The sequence below is a fragment of the Balaenoptera musculus genome, chromosome 6 (genome assembly GCF_009873245.2).
Source record: "Balaenoptera musculus isolate JJ_BM4_2016_0621 chromosome 6, mBalMus1.pri.v3, whole genome shotgun sequence".
Taxonomy (NCBI): domain Eukaryota; kingdom Metazoa; phylum Chordata; class Mammalia; order Artiodactyla; family Balaenopteridae; genus Balaenoptera; species Balaenoptera musculus.
In genome coordinates this window covers 87,836,814-87,850,471 of record NC_045790.1, presented here as the reverse complement: position 1 = coordinate 87,850,471, position 13,658 = coordinate 87,836,814, and the positions used below count along the sequence as shown (strand labels likewise).

Sequence of the window (13,658 nt, the reverse complement as noted above, 5' to 3'; positions counted from 1 at the left end):
AATTACCCACTAACCACTTGTGGTTACTGAGCCCTTGAAATATGACTAGTGCAATTAAGGAAATTATTTTAATTTTATTTAATTTTAATTATCTTATTTTGGTGTAAAGAGCCACATGTGGCTAGTAGCTACTGTATTGGACAGTACAGTCTTACAACACTGCCCAGTACACAGTAAGTACTATTTAGTGTTTGTTATTTATTACATGGTCACTTGACATGGATCTGGAAACTCAGTGTTGCAAATATTAGAACAAGAAATATATGGTCATTATCTAAGAATTCCTTACTTAAGGCATTCAGGCAGATTTAATTTTTTGTTTTACTTTTGACAGGAGCAGTAACATATACACAAATTAAAAGTTAACATGTTTCCTAAAGGAGAAGTGGGTAGTTAAGCTACAAACGTACTGACTAAAAAGACTTCATATCCCAGTGACTAGAATATCTTAATAAGACAAAAAGCAAGAGAAAATAAACGGAAATAGACTTAAGATGAATAAGAAAAGCTATAGGACTGATTACTAGCCTATGAGTTCCTTCAGGACAATGACAGTGTATAATTTCTCAATTAATATTAAGCACCTGTCACAAAGCAGGTATTCAAAAGAAAACTCAATCCTTTGATTAGGAATAAAACACTGGATTAAGTCATTCCAAGCCCAATATTTCCTGTTTAAAAAAAAAAAGCCCCCCATCCTATTTACCACACAGAATTGTGAGGACAAAATGATATAAAACCTACCTCCACTCAACGTCCCGTGAGGATCAAATACATCACCTCCTAGAGTTACGGTTCTAGTCATTATCCTTTTATCGAAAGCTACTTTTTTTGCATTATCCATATTGTCACAAATAAATGTTGTTCCAAAGACAAATTCCATTGCTTTCTGAAGTTCTGGTTTGTATTCAACCAGGGAAAGAGCCACATGAACATTATCAGGGCCAACCTGGGGGAAAACAGTTAATGTCATGATACATATTACTCCTTTCCTTTCAAATATTATTTTATAAAATAGTAAGAACTGCCACAACAGAAACTGAATACCTATCCAGCACTACAACTCCTTTTGAATTTTCTAAAATGCTATAGAAAACTCAACACTTTTAGAAAAAAACAATTCCAAGTTTAAACACTGAAAAATCTAAGTAAAATATTTAGCTAGAATACCAGTCATTATGAGAGTTTCAATCAAGCAGAAGCCACTACCAAGTTTCTAAATTCAAAGTGGATTATTTGAACACACTTTTTTTTTTTAACATCTTTATTGGAGTATAATTGCTTTACAATGGTGTGTTAGTTTCTGCTTTATAAACAAAGTGAATCAGTTATACATATGTCCCCATATCTCTTCCCTCTTGCGTCTCCCTCCCTCCCACCCTCCCTATCCCACCCCTCTAGTGAACATCCTTTCTTAATTAAAGTACATCAATTTCTGGATCAACACAATTACATAAAATGTTTTGCTTCAATTATTAACTTGGTTGTTCCAAAGTGAATACTTTCTCATTCAAATAAAACATGCTAAGGCAACCACCTGCCAGTTACAGAAATAAAAACAATAATTGAGTAAAAAAAAAATCTTTTTAAAATCCCTCAATCTTTTATTTTGATCCAACTGTCTTTTCTCAACCTTTGTTTATAATGTCTACCTCTGCCCACATTTTTAGAACAACTTAGCATACTTTATGGAGCTTAGTAGTAGCAGAAATCATAATGAAGGCAGCTCTATGTAACATATGTTCAGCAGTGTCCTCTGACATAGCAGTTACCATTAAATGGGTCTGGCTGAGGGATCTGGGTAGAAGTATTTTGTTACTTAAAACCCCAATTGACTTCTAACACTGGAACTTGACATAGGACTAAAATAACTTCCAAAACCTTCTAGACTCTAAGGTGATTTTTCTAAGTAAAGGATGTAAATACTAACCAAAAATACCACCTTTCAATTACTCTGTACTCATCTTTCTTCTTCTGATAGTAAACAATTTTCATTGAAGGCGTCTCAATTTCAAGAAATATACTGACTATCCATTTAGTATCTTAATTATACATGCATTTTCAGGTTTCATGGAATTTTCTTTTCAACCCATGCACTTGGAATGCCTGCTCAATAACTGATATCACTGCTGAATGTTATGACTGGCTTCATGTTTTTACCAAACATTATGCAACCACAACAGGCTTTTAAATGTATTTCCTTGTACTCATCTGTTTACTAGTAACCACACCACTTTAGATCTATCTCAGCAGCTGACTGCATATACTGGTTACCTGCTTTGTATGTTCAGAGGTTGGTAAGCAATCTAGAAAAGCTCTAATAGAGAAGCATCGCTGTAAGACGGATGGATACCTTCCATAACGGTTGTCACTGCGGCCAGTTTAAGTGTGCCTGGCGTGAAAAAACCTGAAGAATTCTTGTATTTATCTATAAGCTCTATAATTCTATTTGGAAATCAAAAATTTAACATTTAATGCCACCTGATAGTCATGTGACTTAGGTTTAAAGACATTCTAGAAGATGGCAGAGTAGGGTGACGTGGAACACACCTCCCCACAAATACATCAAGAATACATCTACAAATGGAACAATTCTCACAGAGCACCTTCTGAATACTAGCAGAGGACCTCAGACACCTGAAAGGACAAGAAAGATCCCCATGTAACCAGGCAGGATGAAAGACATAAAAAAGAAAAGAGGAAGTGGGACGGGACATGTACCCTTGGAGGGGAGCTGAAGGAGAGGAGAGGTTCACACACCTGGGGAGACACCCTCACCAGTGGGGAGATCCAATGGGACAGACGGGGAGCTTCGTGGGCTCAGAGGGAAGTGCAGCAACCAGCCTGTGACAGGCAGGACAGAGTGAGACCTACACGGACGGTCCGTGCCACTGTCCTGCGCGCCCCAGCCTGAGACACGTGTGGTGGTATGGACAGGGGCTGGGCGCTGGAATGTGGGGTTTGGAGAGCTGACCTGGGGGGAGGACCACTTCTGTCTGCATGGAGTCAGCCTGAAGGGACAGGAGCAGCCAGGAATGTTCGTGGAAGAAGCCCCAGCCACCACAGAAGCAAAGCGCTGCTGTTGAGCGGTGTGCGAAGGGCACAGCCGCCACTGCAGCCTCTTCCCGCACGCACTGGCACCTGCCGCTGCAGGCACTACGAGGGGCCCCCGCCTGGGCAGCCCCCGCATCCTGACCGCCGCCCTGGTCCCCTCCCACCTGGGCGGGCCCGAGCACCTTGACCGCGGCCCCGGTGCCCTCCTGCCTGGGAAGGCTCATGTGCTCAGGGGCAGACTCAGGAGCAGAGGCTGGTGGGTCTGAGCCCCAGGGGCCGTGTGACTAAGGAAGAAGAGCTGAAATCTCTCCTCGCAGCTTTGTGAACCATGGATTTACACCTCTGCTGCCGGCTTTGTAAATTTACTGCCTGCAGAATATCCAAACAGACAACGAGTGCTCCTGCAGCTGAGACAGGTCTGGCTTTAGCAGCTGTGGGCTTTGTGCGGGTTGAACCAGGCCAGAGTCTGAGCTGCCTCCATAGGTCCCACAGCAACTCCATGTGCATGACTGCTGCAGTCCTGGCACCTGACTTCAGTGGATCTGCACTGGTGGCCTGGTGAAAACAATGCTTTAGAGACACCAGGGCCAACTGCCAGCATACCCACAGTTAAGAGGGGACGAGAGCAGGGCCAACAACAGTGTACTCTGTGAGCCCGCACAGTGGGTGGAAGGTGACACAACAGAGCACAATCACAGGTGAACTCCAGAGGAGGAATACTCAGTGGTTTCTCTCCCAGTGGGAGAGAAATCCTGCCTACCTCACACCGCAGATCAGAAACACAGCTCAGAAACACATCTGGGGGCTTCTACTCCAACAACGAGGGAGCAGACCCTACCCCTGACGGCAATGACAACCACAGAGGAAAGTGGAGGCCCCGCTCAATATCCAGTGCAGGCTCTGGTCACCACAACACTGGTCACTGCCACAGAATAAAGAAAAAAGTATGAGAAAAAATGAGGACAGTCTCAGAGACCTCTGGGACAACATTAAATGCAACAGCATTCACATTATAGGGGTCCCAGAAGGAGAAAAGGGAGAAAGGGTTTGAGAAAACATTTAAAGAGATGTAGCCGAAAACTTCCCTAACATGAGAAAGGAAACACTCACTCAACTACAGGAAGCAAGGAGAACCAAATACAGGATGAACCAAAGAAGGAACACACCGAGACACATATTAACCAAATTGACAAACATTAAATACAAAGAAAAACATTAAAAGGGAAAAGCAACAAATAACAGAAGGGAACCCCCATAAGGTTATCAGCTGATTTTTCAGCAGAAATTCTGCAGGCCAGAGGGAGTGGCATGATATATTCAAAGTGATGAGAGGGAAAAACCTACAACCAAGAATACTCTACCCAGCAGGGCTCTCATTCAGATTCAACAGAGATCAGAAGCTTTACAGACAAGCAAAAGCTAAGAGAATTTAACAGCACCAAACCAGCTTTACAACAAATGCAAAAGGAACTTCTCTAGGCAGGAAAAAAAACCAAAAAAGAGTCCACAACTAGAAGCAAGAAAATCACAAATGGGAAAGCTCACCAAGAAAGGCAAACATAAAGTAAAAGTTGGAAATCATCCAGACACAAATATGATATCAAAACCAGCAACTGTGAGAAGAGAAGAGTACAAATGCCAAGAAATGGGAAATGCATTTGAAGTTAAGAGATCAGCAACAGAAACACTCATAGATTTCAAAATCAAACTTATGGTTACCAAAGGGGAAACGTGAGGGGAAGTGATAAATTAGGAGATTGGGATTAACATATACACACTACTATAAATAAAACAGATAACTAACAAGGACCTACTATATAGCACAGGGAACTCTACTCAATATTCCATAATAACCTATATGGGAAAATAATCTGAAAAATAATGGATATATATATATGTATAACTGAATCACGTAGATGTACACCTAAAACTACCACAACATTGTAAATCAACTATACTCCAATAAAAATTTAAAAACTAAAATAAGGACATTTAATACTACAACTTTAAAATATCAAAGGGTATTTTAGTCTTCCAACATTTCTATTCTCTCTCCATCTAATTTCACAAAAGCCAACTTATTCTCTTTGGTATCTTAACTTTTTTAAGCATGGTATCACAATAAAATTTTGTGCTTTGATATATGATTTAAATCCCAATTTACTTCAAAGGACAAAGTTAATGTCCTGTAATTTAAAAAAAAAAAAAAAAAGTAAGATGCAGATAAAGCATATAAAAAAGACTTACAAGATTCTGAGCAACCCTCAGAGTTTCTGGAGCAATACATCTGGCTGAAATTTTATTGAGTGGAATTATAGTGTATCTACGCTTCAATTCCCCCTTTTCTAGTAGCTTTTTTCCAGTAACCTAAAACATTGTGCATTAGAAATGAAAAAAAATATTAATGACAGAGAACATTTAAATGGAATGAGTACAAGTTTAGGAATCCATAATCAAATAAATGCTGAGTGCCTACTATCCTGAACAATCAAAATTCTAAGATTGATAATATGCATTCTGGGCTCCTGAGGCAGCATTACTCAGCCATAATAAAGAATGGAATACAGTTAATCAAATATAATCAATAACATAATAAAAAAGTCATTAACTCTATAGTTTTACCCTGTAAAGATAAGCATCCAGCCTTAGGAGAAGCTTAAATCAAGAAAGTACCCAGTTCTACTAGGAGCACATGATTTTTCAAGCTAAACAGCAATTGTAGGTTTTCTTTCATTAAAATCAATTTACCTCTGTGTCTACTACAACATTGTAGAGTCGGTCCCCAGCCACCAATTCTAAAGCTGTGGTTGCAGAAGTATCTTTCACACTAATCAGTGAAGCTACAAGTCCTTTCACACAATTTCTATTCCAGTTCTTCTCTGGATCCCTAAAACAGAAAAGTGGACAAAAATTAATCTTAGATAAGAAAATAGAAAAAGTTGTACTTTAGTAGTCAAGAGCTCTTTCTGACAATACATTAAAGTGATAGCACAAGAATCATATAGTTTTAACGAAACAAAAATTTTCAAATGTCTCAGATGACTAGCCAGCTACAGGCATACCTTTTATTGTGTTTCACAAATACTGCTGTTTTTTTGTTGCTGTTTTGCTTTTTACAAATTGAAGGTTTATGGCAACCCTGCATTGTCAGCTGATAGTATTTTTTAGTAATAAAGCCTTTTTAAATTAAGGTATGTACACTGGTGTTTTACACAATATGCTACTGTACACTTTAAATAGACTATTGTTTTAAAATCAATTGAAAGATCTTTCAGTATACATGTTTTCAATGTAACAAAAATAACTTTGATGTTCTAATCTTTGTAATACATATATTAAGTATTCCATGATAAAAGGACCATATAGTAAAACAAACTGTAAAATGTTAATGTTTACAGTTATTTAATATTAATGATATAATAACTTTAAAGGAACTTTCCAACTGAGATTAAATTCCCCTCATTTTGGTTTTAAGATTAGTGGCATTAGTAGCCTTAAATTTCATAAGAATTTCCCCTGCCTACAAATCTGAAACATTCAATAAACGTTTAAGGAAAAAATATCAATTAAGGAAAAGCAGCTTACAATAACTTTCATACAAAAATATATCCTGGTTATTACCATGATGTTAGAATTCAATGTTTAGCTCTCTTACCTGTAGGCAAATCGAAGATTGGGAAATCTGGCCAAGAGAGCTTCATATGTTTCTTTCAATCTACTGATATCACGAGATAGCTGCCTGCGCCTTTCCAGAAGGCATTCCTCCTTGTTTTCTGAACAATAAGTCATAAGTAAATTGAAACCAAGTTTTAAAAACTCAAATATTCTACTGTTTTAAGGAAAATATTAGTAACCTCTATTTCCAAAGCATTTCTAAAAGCAAAATACAAACTTCTGGTAAGTATTAAATAAAAGCATGCTTGACATTCAAATTTCTATCAAGTGTCAAGGAGACATATTTCCAACACATAACACCATTTTCATGCCAAGGAACAACATATGAATTGGATACCTACTAATGTAGAAATATATAAATAACATTTTTGAGTTTTCAAGTGGCACTTCAGAGTGACTGAAGCAGGAAATTCCCAGTATTGAGCTTTCAAAAATTCAAAGGGTTGATTTATACTTATTTTTTGTGACTATATTTATAAATAATTCCTATACTAATACCCATTAATATTAATGGGATAAAATATTTCCTACTTGCTATATCCTTTATTTAAGGAAGTTTCTATCAATAATCACTACTTCCTAATGATTTAACATCTTTAAAGGCCAACCTTCATAATTTAGCTTTTTCATTTCGGCTTCAAGTTTTTCTCTAAGTTTCTTCACAGCTTCTAAAGCTTCTTGATCCTTCCTATAGCCACCATCCATCTTCTTAATTTCTGTTTGTTTAGTTTTTAATTCTTGTTGGGCATGTTTCAACTTCATCTGAGCCTATAACAGAAAAATGTAACAGACTATATGAGGCAGACAGTGCTAGTGATAAAATGGCCACAGATTCAGATTGCTTTAAGAGACATCGGCCTTGAAAATGTAACTGTTTGGTCACTTGGATCAATATCTCAATAGATCAATCATTTCCCAATGTTTTCACCTCAAAACACTACTCAGAATATAAATGAATAAAAGCTCCAATCATTAAATAATTTGCAATTTAAGTCCATATTTTTAATATTTATAAAACTGACATCAATGAGCTCAAAAATTATATCAAAGAATAACTGTCACTAGCTGGTTAAATTAAAAACAAAATAGAAAGCTATTTCTATCACTTTCTTCCCTCCTTTTCCACTTAGATATGCATGTTTGCATTTAGGTATATTTGTGTTGTATAATTAACTGTACAACTGTACTGAACAATGAGAAATAAAATCATACAGGAAAAGGAAGCTAAACTGACAGAAAAATTTAAAAGCTGTAAGTCTGATACTTAAATGCTAGTTTATATAATTGAGCACTATTCCTTAAAGCCATGAACTAGTATTCTAAGATCTAAATGAGTGTATACTTCCTTTAAAACTGAAAAATGGTGGACTTTTCCCAATATAAAATAAGTTAACAAAAAAAACTGACCATCATCTTTTTTGTGACCATAATCTTCAAATGAAAAAGTTGCAAATATATAATAGAAAACCTTGAATGGGATTAATACACACACATCTGTGTATATTTTTAAAGATGAGTCCTCCATTAAAAAACAAAAAAGAATGTGCATGTGTATATATACATTTTTTCTTTCTGCCATCAAAACTCCTGCGTTCATAGGACTTCTAAGCTGCACAACTATCTAAACAAATATGAAAACCATTTTAATAGATCGAAAAGCCACTGAAGATTATGAAATCAGAGTAGGGAAACCAAAGACTGGAATGGGGGTAAATGGGAAGTAGAGATACTTCCAAGGAGGATATTACAAAGTTTCAGAAACAAAGTTTTAAAGAACTAAGTGTGGTGGACATAGAAATGAAGACATTTTTGTTTTCCTTTTAAAGCTTAAAACTTCAATTTTATGATGTCAATAAAATAGCAAAAAGATGAAAACAAGCTAACCTCAAATATTCCACACAATGCTGAAAGCAGAACAGAGCATTTATGGCACTGATAATTTCAATTAATCTATAAAGGTATTTTACGTTTTATAGCATCTTAAACTAACATTGTCAGTAGTCAGCAATCAACATATTTGAATTTCATTGTTTTAGGTGCTAAAGAGTGACAGAATATAGTAAACAATAAACAAGTTCCTTGATATTGATCTGATTATTTTCAACATTTTATAACAACTGCCGAAGCATAATGTGAAGGAGCATGTCAAAAAAAAATGAAAATAAAAAAATAAATAAAAACTGCAATCACACAGTGCTTACTGTCTATATTTACCTGTTTGGCTTCTGTCTGAGCTTTACTTATGTCATTTTTACAGGCCATCATTTGACCAGCAAGAGTTGCTTCTGCTCCATCTTCATTACTGGACAGGCCAGCAGAAACAGCATTGAAGTGCTGCTGTGCAGCAGCCAAAGCTTCAGCATCTTTATTACTTGCTTCTTGAAGGGCACTCAGCCCATCTGTTATCTTTTTAACCTCTTTTTCCTTTGCTGCTAAAGTTTTAGAATCCTTTAGGAAGAGTTTCAGATTGGAAAGTATTATATTTTAGAAAACCATCCATTTTCTTAAACACATATACCTTTATGTCATCAAATTTCACAGCAATTTGAAGTGAACATGGTAATTTAACCATCATAACTTTATACTTTATTCCCATTTTGAAATTCAGCCTTTCTCAGTTTCTAGGATAAATGTACCTCTTATCCTAATAATACTTTCATTCCATATGTTATAGTCAAATCTGGGAGACAGTGAACTAAAACATCATTGCAAATTTAAACAAACCACTTGAAAAAACTAAAAATCAAGTTCTAAACCTATAAAATTGAAATAATAACCACCCTACCCAAAGCTTAAAAGTAGAGATTTTAGGATTAAGAGCATGTATATGAAAATATTTTATAAGCTATTAAAGGCCATAAATTTAAGTGTAAAATAATTATGGGAACAGCATTACTAACACTTAAAACCTTTTAAGTTCTAGTAACCAGGTATCTAATGCTATGTAAGATATCAGCACTGAGAGAAAAAAAAAAACAAGAAAAAAAATCTAGTTATGTTTACATGAAAGTGACCAGAAATTCTGGCCCACTTAATTCATGATTCATTGGATATTTATTAGATATGTACCAGGCATTATTCTAGACATTAAAGACACAGGGTCCTCAGGGAGCCTACATTTCTAAGGTGGAAGACATAGTAAACAAATAACTAAAGCAAGGTAAAGGGACAAGAAATGATGGGACTACTGTTTTGAGAATGATGAGGGAAGGCCTTTTGTGATGATACTTTGAGCAGAAACCTAAATGAAACAAAAGGAGTGATCATGCTAATACTAGGGGGACAGCATACTTGGCCAGCTCTGAGGAATATGCTTGGGTGTTAGAGGAACTGTGGCTGGAGCACAGTGAGCAAGTAAAAGCAAGGTAACTATTAAGGACACTACTGAGTATCCCTCCTGGGAGGTGATGGCTTCAACCAGGTTAGCAGTGAAGGAAGTGTGAAAAGTGGCTGTATTCTGGATACACTTTTAGAGTCAACAGAATTTGTTGATGAATTAGATACCATAGAGTTTGAGAGAAAAGGGAAAATTCAGGAGGACTCCAGGTTCTGGAGTGAACAGCTAGGTTAACAGCGGTATCATTTACTTACATGAGGAAAATTCAGTAACTCAGGCAGGTTTGGGTAGGTAGGGAAAATTTAAGAGTTCTATTTTGGTTATGTTAAGTTTTAGACTTTTTAAAGTCATCCATATAAAAATGTCAATTAAATAGCTTGACAAATGAGTCCTTCAAAGGAGTCAAGGCTAATTATTGATTTGAAAGGCATCAATATATAGACGGTATTTAGGGCTATAGGGCTGGATGGCATCACCTAAGAAATGAGTGTATATAAAAGAAGTCTGAGCAGTAGCCCTGGGGCATGCCAGCATATGTATTTTGATTTGTATTTCTAACCTGGATTCAAGGTTCATATATTCAACTATCAAACCAACATCTCTACTTAGATGTCTAACTGGCTCCTCAAGCCTATTATCCTCCACTCAACAAATGGTAACCATATTTCAAACTGTCAAAGACAAATCTCTGGAGTTATCCTTCAGTCCTTTTTCATATTCAAAAACCAACCTGCTGGCACTACTTACAACAGCCAAGACATGAAAACAACTTAAATGTTCATGGACAGAGGAATGGATAAAGAAGATGTAGTGTGTATGTACACACACACACCCCCACACACACACGATGCAATATTACTCAGCCATTAAAAAGAATGAAATAATGCCATTTGCAGCAATATGGATGGACCTAGAGATTATCATACTGAGCAAAGGAAGTCAGAAAGAGAAAGACAAATACCATATGATATCATTTATACGTGGAATCTGAAACATGACACAAATGAACATATCTACGAAACAGGAAGACACAGACATAGAGAACAGACTTGTCGTTGCCAAGGGGGAGGTGGGTGGGGAAGGGATGGGTTGGGAGTTTGGGATTAGCAGATGAAAACTATCATATACAGGACGAATAAACAACAAGGTCCTACTGTATGGCACAAGGAACTATATTCAATATCCTGTGATAAACCATAATGGGAAAGAATCTGAAAAAGTATATACATATAACTGAGTCACTTTGCTGTATAGCAGAAATTTAACACAACATTGTAAATCAACTATACTTCAATTAAAAAAAAAAAAAATCTACTGGGTCTGTCTGCTGGACCTATCCTTAAAATACACATAAATTCCCACAACTTCTCTAATATCCCAACTTCTATTGCATTTATCCAAGGGCTATCACCTGGACACCTACTACCAGGATTCCCTGTTTCTTCCATTTATCTTTAGTTTATCCTCAAAACAGCAATAGTCCTATTAAAATATTAAAATGTCATGCTTCTGCTCAGCCAACTCCAGCAGCTTCCCATGCCACTCGGAATAAAGGTCAAAGTCCTTCACATGTTTTGCAAAACCACATGTGATCCTACACCCCATTACCTTTCTGCACTTCTACTACTTAGTGATAACCAGCTACACTTATCTCTTTACTCTTCCAGCACCTTAGGCACTTAGGGCAATTGCTGTTCTTTTGCCTGGAACATCTTTCCCCACAGCCTCCCAATTTATCTACATTGTTCTCTGACCTCCTTCAGGTCTTCAATGAAATACAGCCCTCCCAATGAGACCTTCGATGGCTACCCAATTTAAAATCCCAAACTACACCCCCACCTCCCCTATACTACAACCCTCTCCACTGCTTTATTTTCTCTCCACATCAGTTATCACTATATAACATACGATATTTTTCACTTATTTATCTTCTTTATCATCATTTCCCTCACTGGAACAAAGACCCACAAGGTATTTTGTCCATTGCTACATCCTACCCCAAACAACTACCCTTGATCCATAGCAGACACTCAATAAATATTAACAGAATGGATAAATGTATACTACTAGAATTAAATTACACTTTTCGTTTGCTTACCTCTACCATATTTTTTTCCAGCTCTTTGCGTTTGTTCTCTTCACTTGCCAGATTTTTCTTCTTGAAATCAAAGGCACTTTGAGATTTAGTATTAACTCGCTGAGCTTCTGCAAGAGCATCTTCTAAAGATCGGAGTATACCTCCAATTTCCTATAATCAAATGCACCCAATTCAATCAATGTACTTACACATTTGTTCATGGTGTCCTTTTCTTGTATAATTTCTACATAAATTATTGACTTTTTATAAGCTATTTCATTATTATACTTTAAGATTAAGAAATCGATACAGAAGACAATGCCCAGTAAATCCTAAATAGTTATTGTATAATATATAATTTTTTTTCACTGTGTATATTCTATCCTTACATATATGCCTGACCTTATCTTTTCTTTTTTCCAACTCTTCTATTTCATGACTAAGTGCTTTTATTTTTTTATCATTTTCAGACAATTCTTCTTGAAGCTTCACAATTTTATCCTGCATTTCTTTTAACTCCTCAGCTGAGCGTTCTTTGGTATCTTCAGCCAGCAAAAACTGATAAGCAATATATAAACGACTCAAATGTTCTATTTCTCTCATTAGCTTTTGGTACTCCAAGTAGGAAGATCTTTCCTGAAAGAGAAATCACCAGTAAAGTGTAACTCAAAATTCATATTTTTAAACAAATTTCGAAAGAATCAAAATACAGCAGCATGTATAAAATTTCCCATTACGTGATGTAATGGATTTTGTCTTAAACTGAGTGATCATGGATTATAAATTTTAGGAAGCTTTAAATAACATTAGAACTATGGTTAGATAGCATAATACCATCTCTAGTGAATCCTTTGTGGTTATTTCTTCTCAAATATAATCAGGCAGTTGGGATTAACAAAGAAATGCAGACATAAGATTCACAGACTGGCAGTAATAAGAAGTCTATATAAATACAACCTACACAACCATGAATGATACACTATTAAATGTTCTTTGTAGTAGTATTACCAAGATGCCCACCCAACATTCATTCATGTAACTATTTATAAGTATTTGCTCACACATTACTAAACTTGATTCCCATTAGGACCTACTGGGACAAAGTAACAAAATAACAAAAAATTCCTAATTTCAAGAAACAAATTCAGGGTGATTAAATGACCACTCCATATTATTAGATTTAGAAAGAACTTGTCAAAATCAAACATGACATCTAGGTTTAAACTCGTGATCTAGTGTTTTCTACTAAATCATACATACAAAAGGCAGAACCTTCAAGATCACAATTTTTCAGTTTTTCCAATAATGTCTATGCTACTATATGGATTCAGAAGAGAGCTTGAGAAATATCAAACTTTAATGAACACTTAATAAATTCATAAATACATAATTTAAAACCAATGTGCTATAAACACATTCTTTCACTGAAACACCAATTACAATGTCAGAAGCTGCAAAGATTATAGAGAAAACAGTCATCTGTTTCAATACCTTTCATTTACCAATTGCCTTGAC

The 13,658-nt window shown here is 36.0% G+C and overlaps 1 protein-coding gene across 1 annotated transcript in view; it reads right to left on the bottom strand.

Moving 5' to 3' along the window:
- The window catches only part of SMC2 (structural maintenance of chromosomes 2), a 48,844-nt gene that overhangs the window by 26,801 nt on the left and 8,385 nt on the right, over positions 1 to 13,658 (bottom strand). Inside the window, exons 8-15 of the mRNA XM_036856398.1 lie at positions 12,546 to 12,779; positions 12,165 to 12,314; positions 8,944 to 9,177; positions 7,338 to 7,497; positions 6,710 to 6,827; positions 5,803 to 5,941; positions 5,302 to 5,421; positions 745 to 949 (exon numbers count right to left, since the gene is read on the bottom strand). Coding sequence (XP_036712293.1) covers positions 745 to 949; positions 5,302 to 5,421; positions 5,803 to 5,941; positions 6,710 to 6,827; positions 7,338 to 7,497; positions 8,944 to 9,177; positions 12,165 to 12,314; positions 12,546 to 12,779 — 1,360 coding nt within the window. The remainder of the gene's footprint in view (positions 1 to 744; positions 950 to 5,301; positions 5,422 to 5,802; positions 5,942 to 6,709; positions 6,828 to 7,337; positions 7,498 to 8,943; positions 9,178 to 12,164; positions 12,315 to 12,545; positions 12,780 to 13,658) is intronic.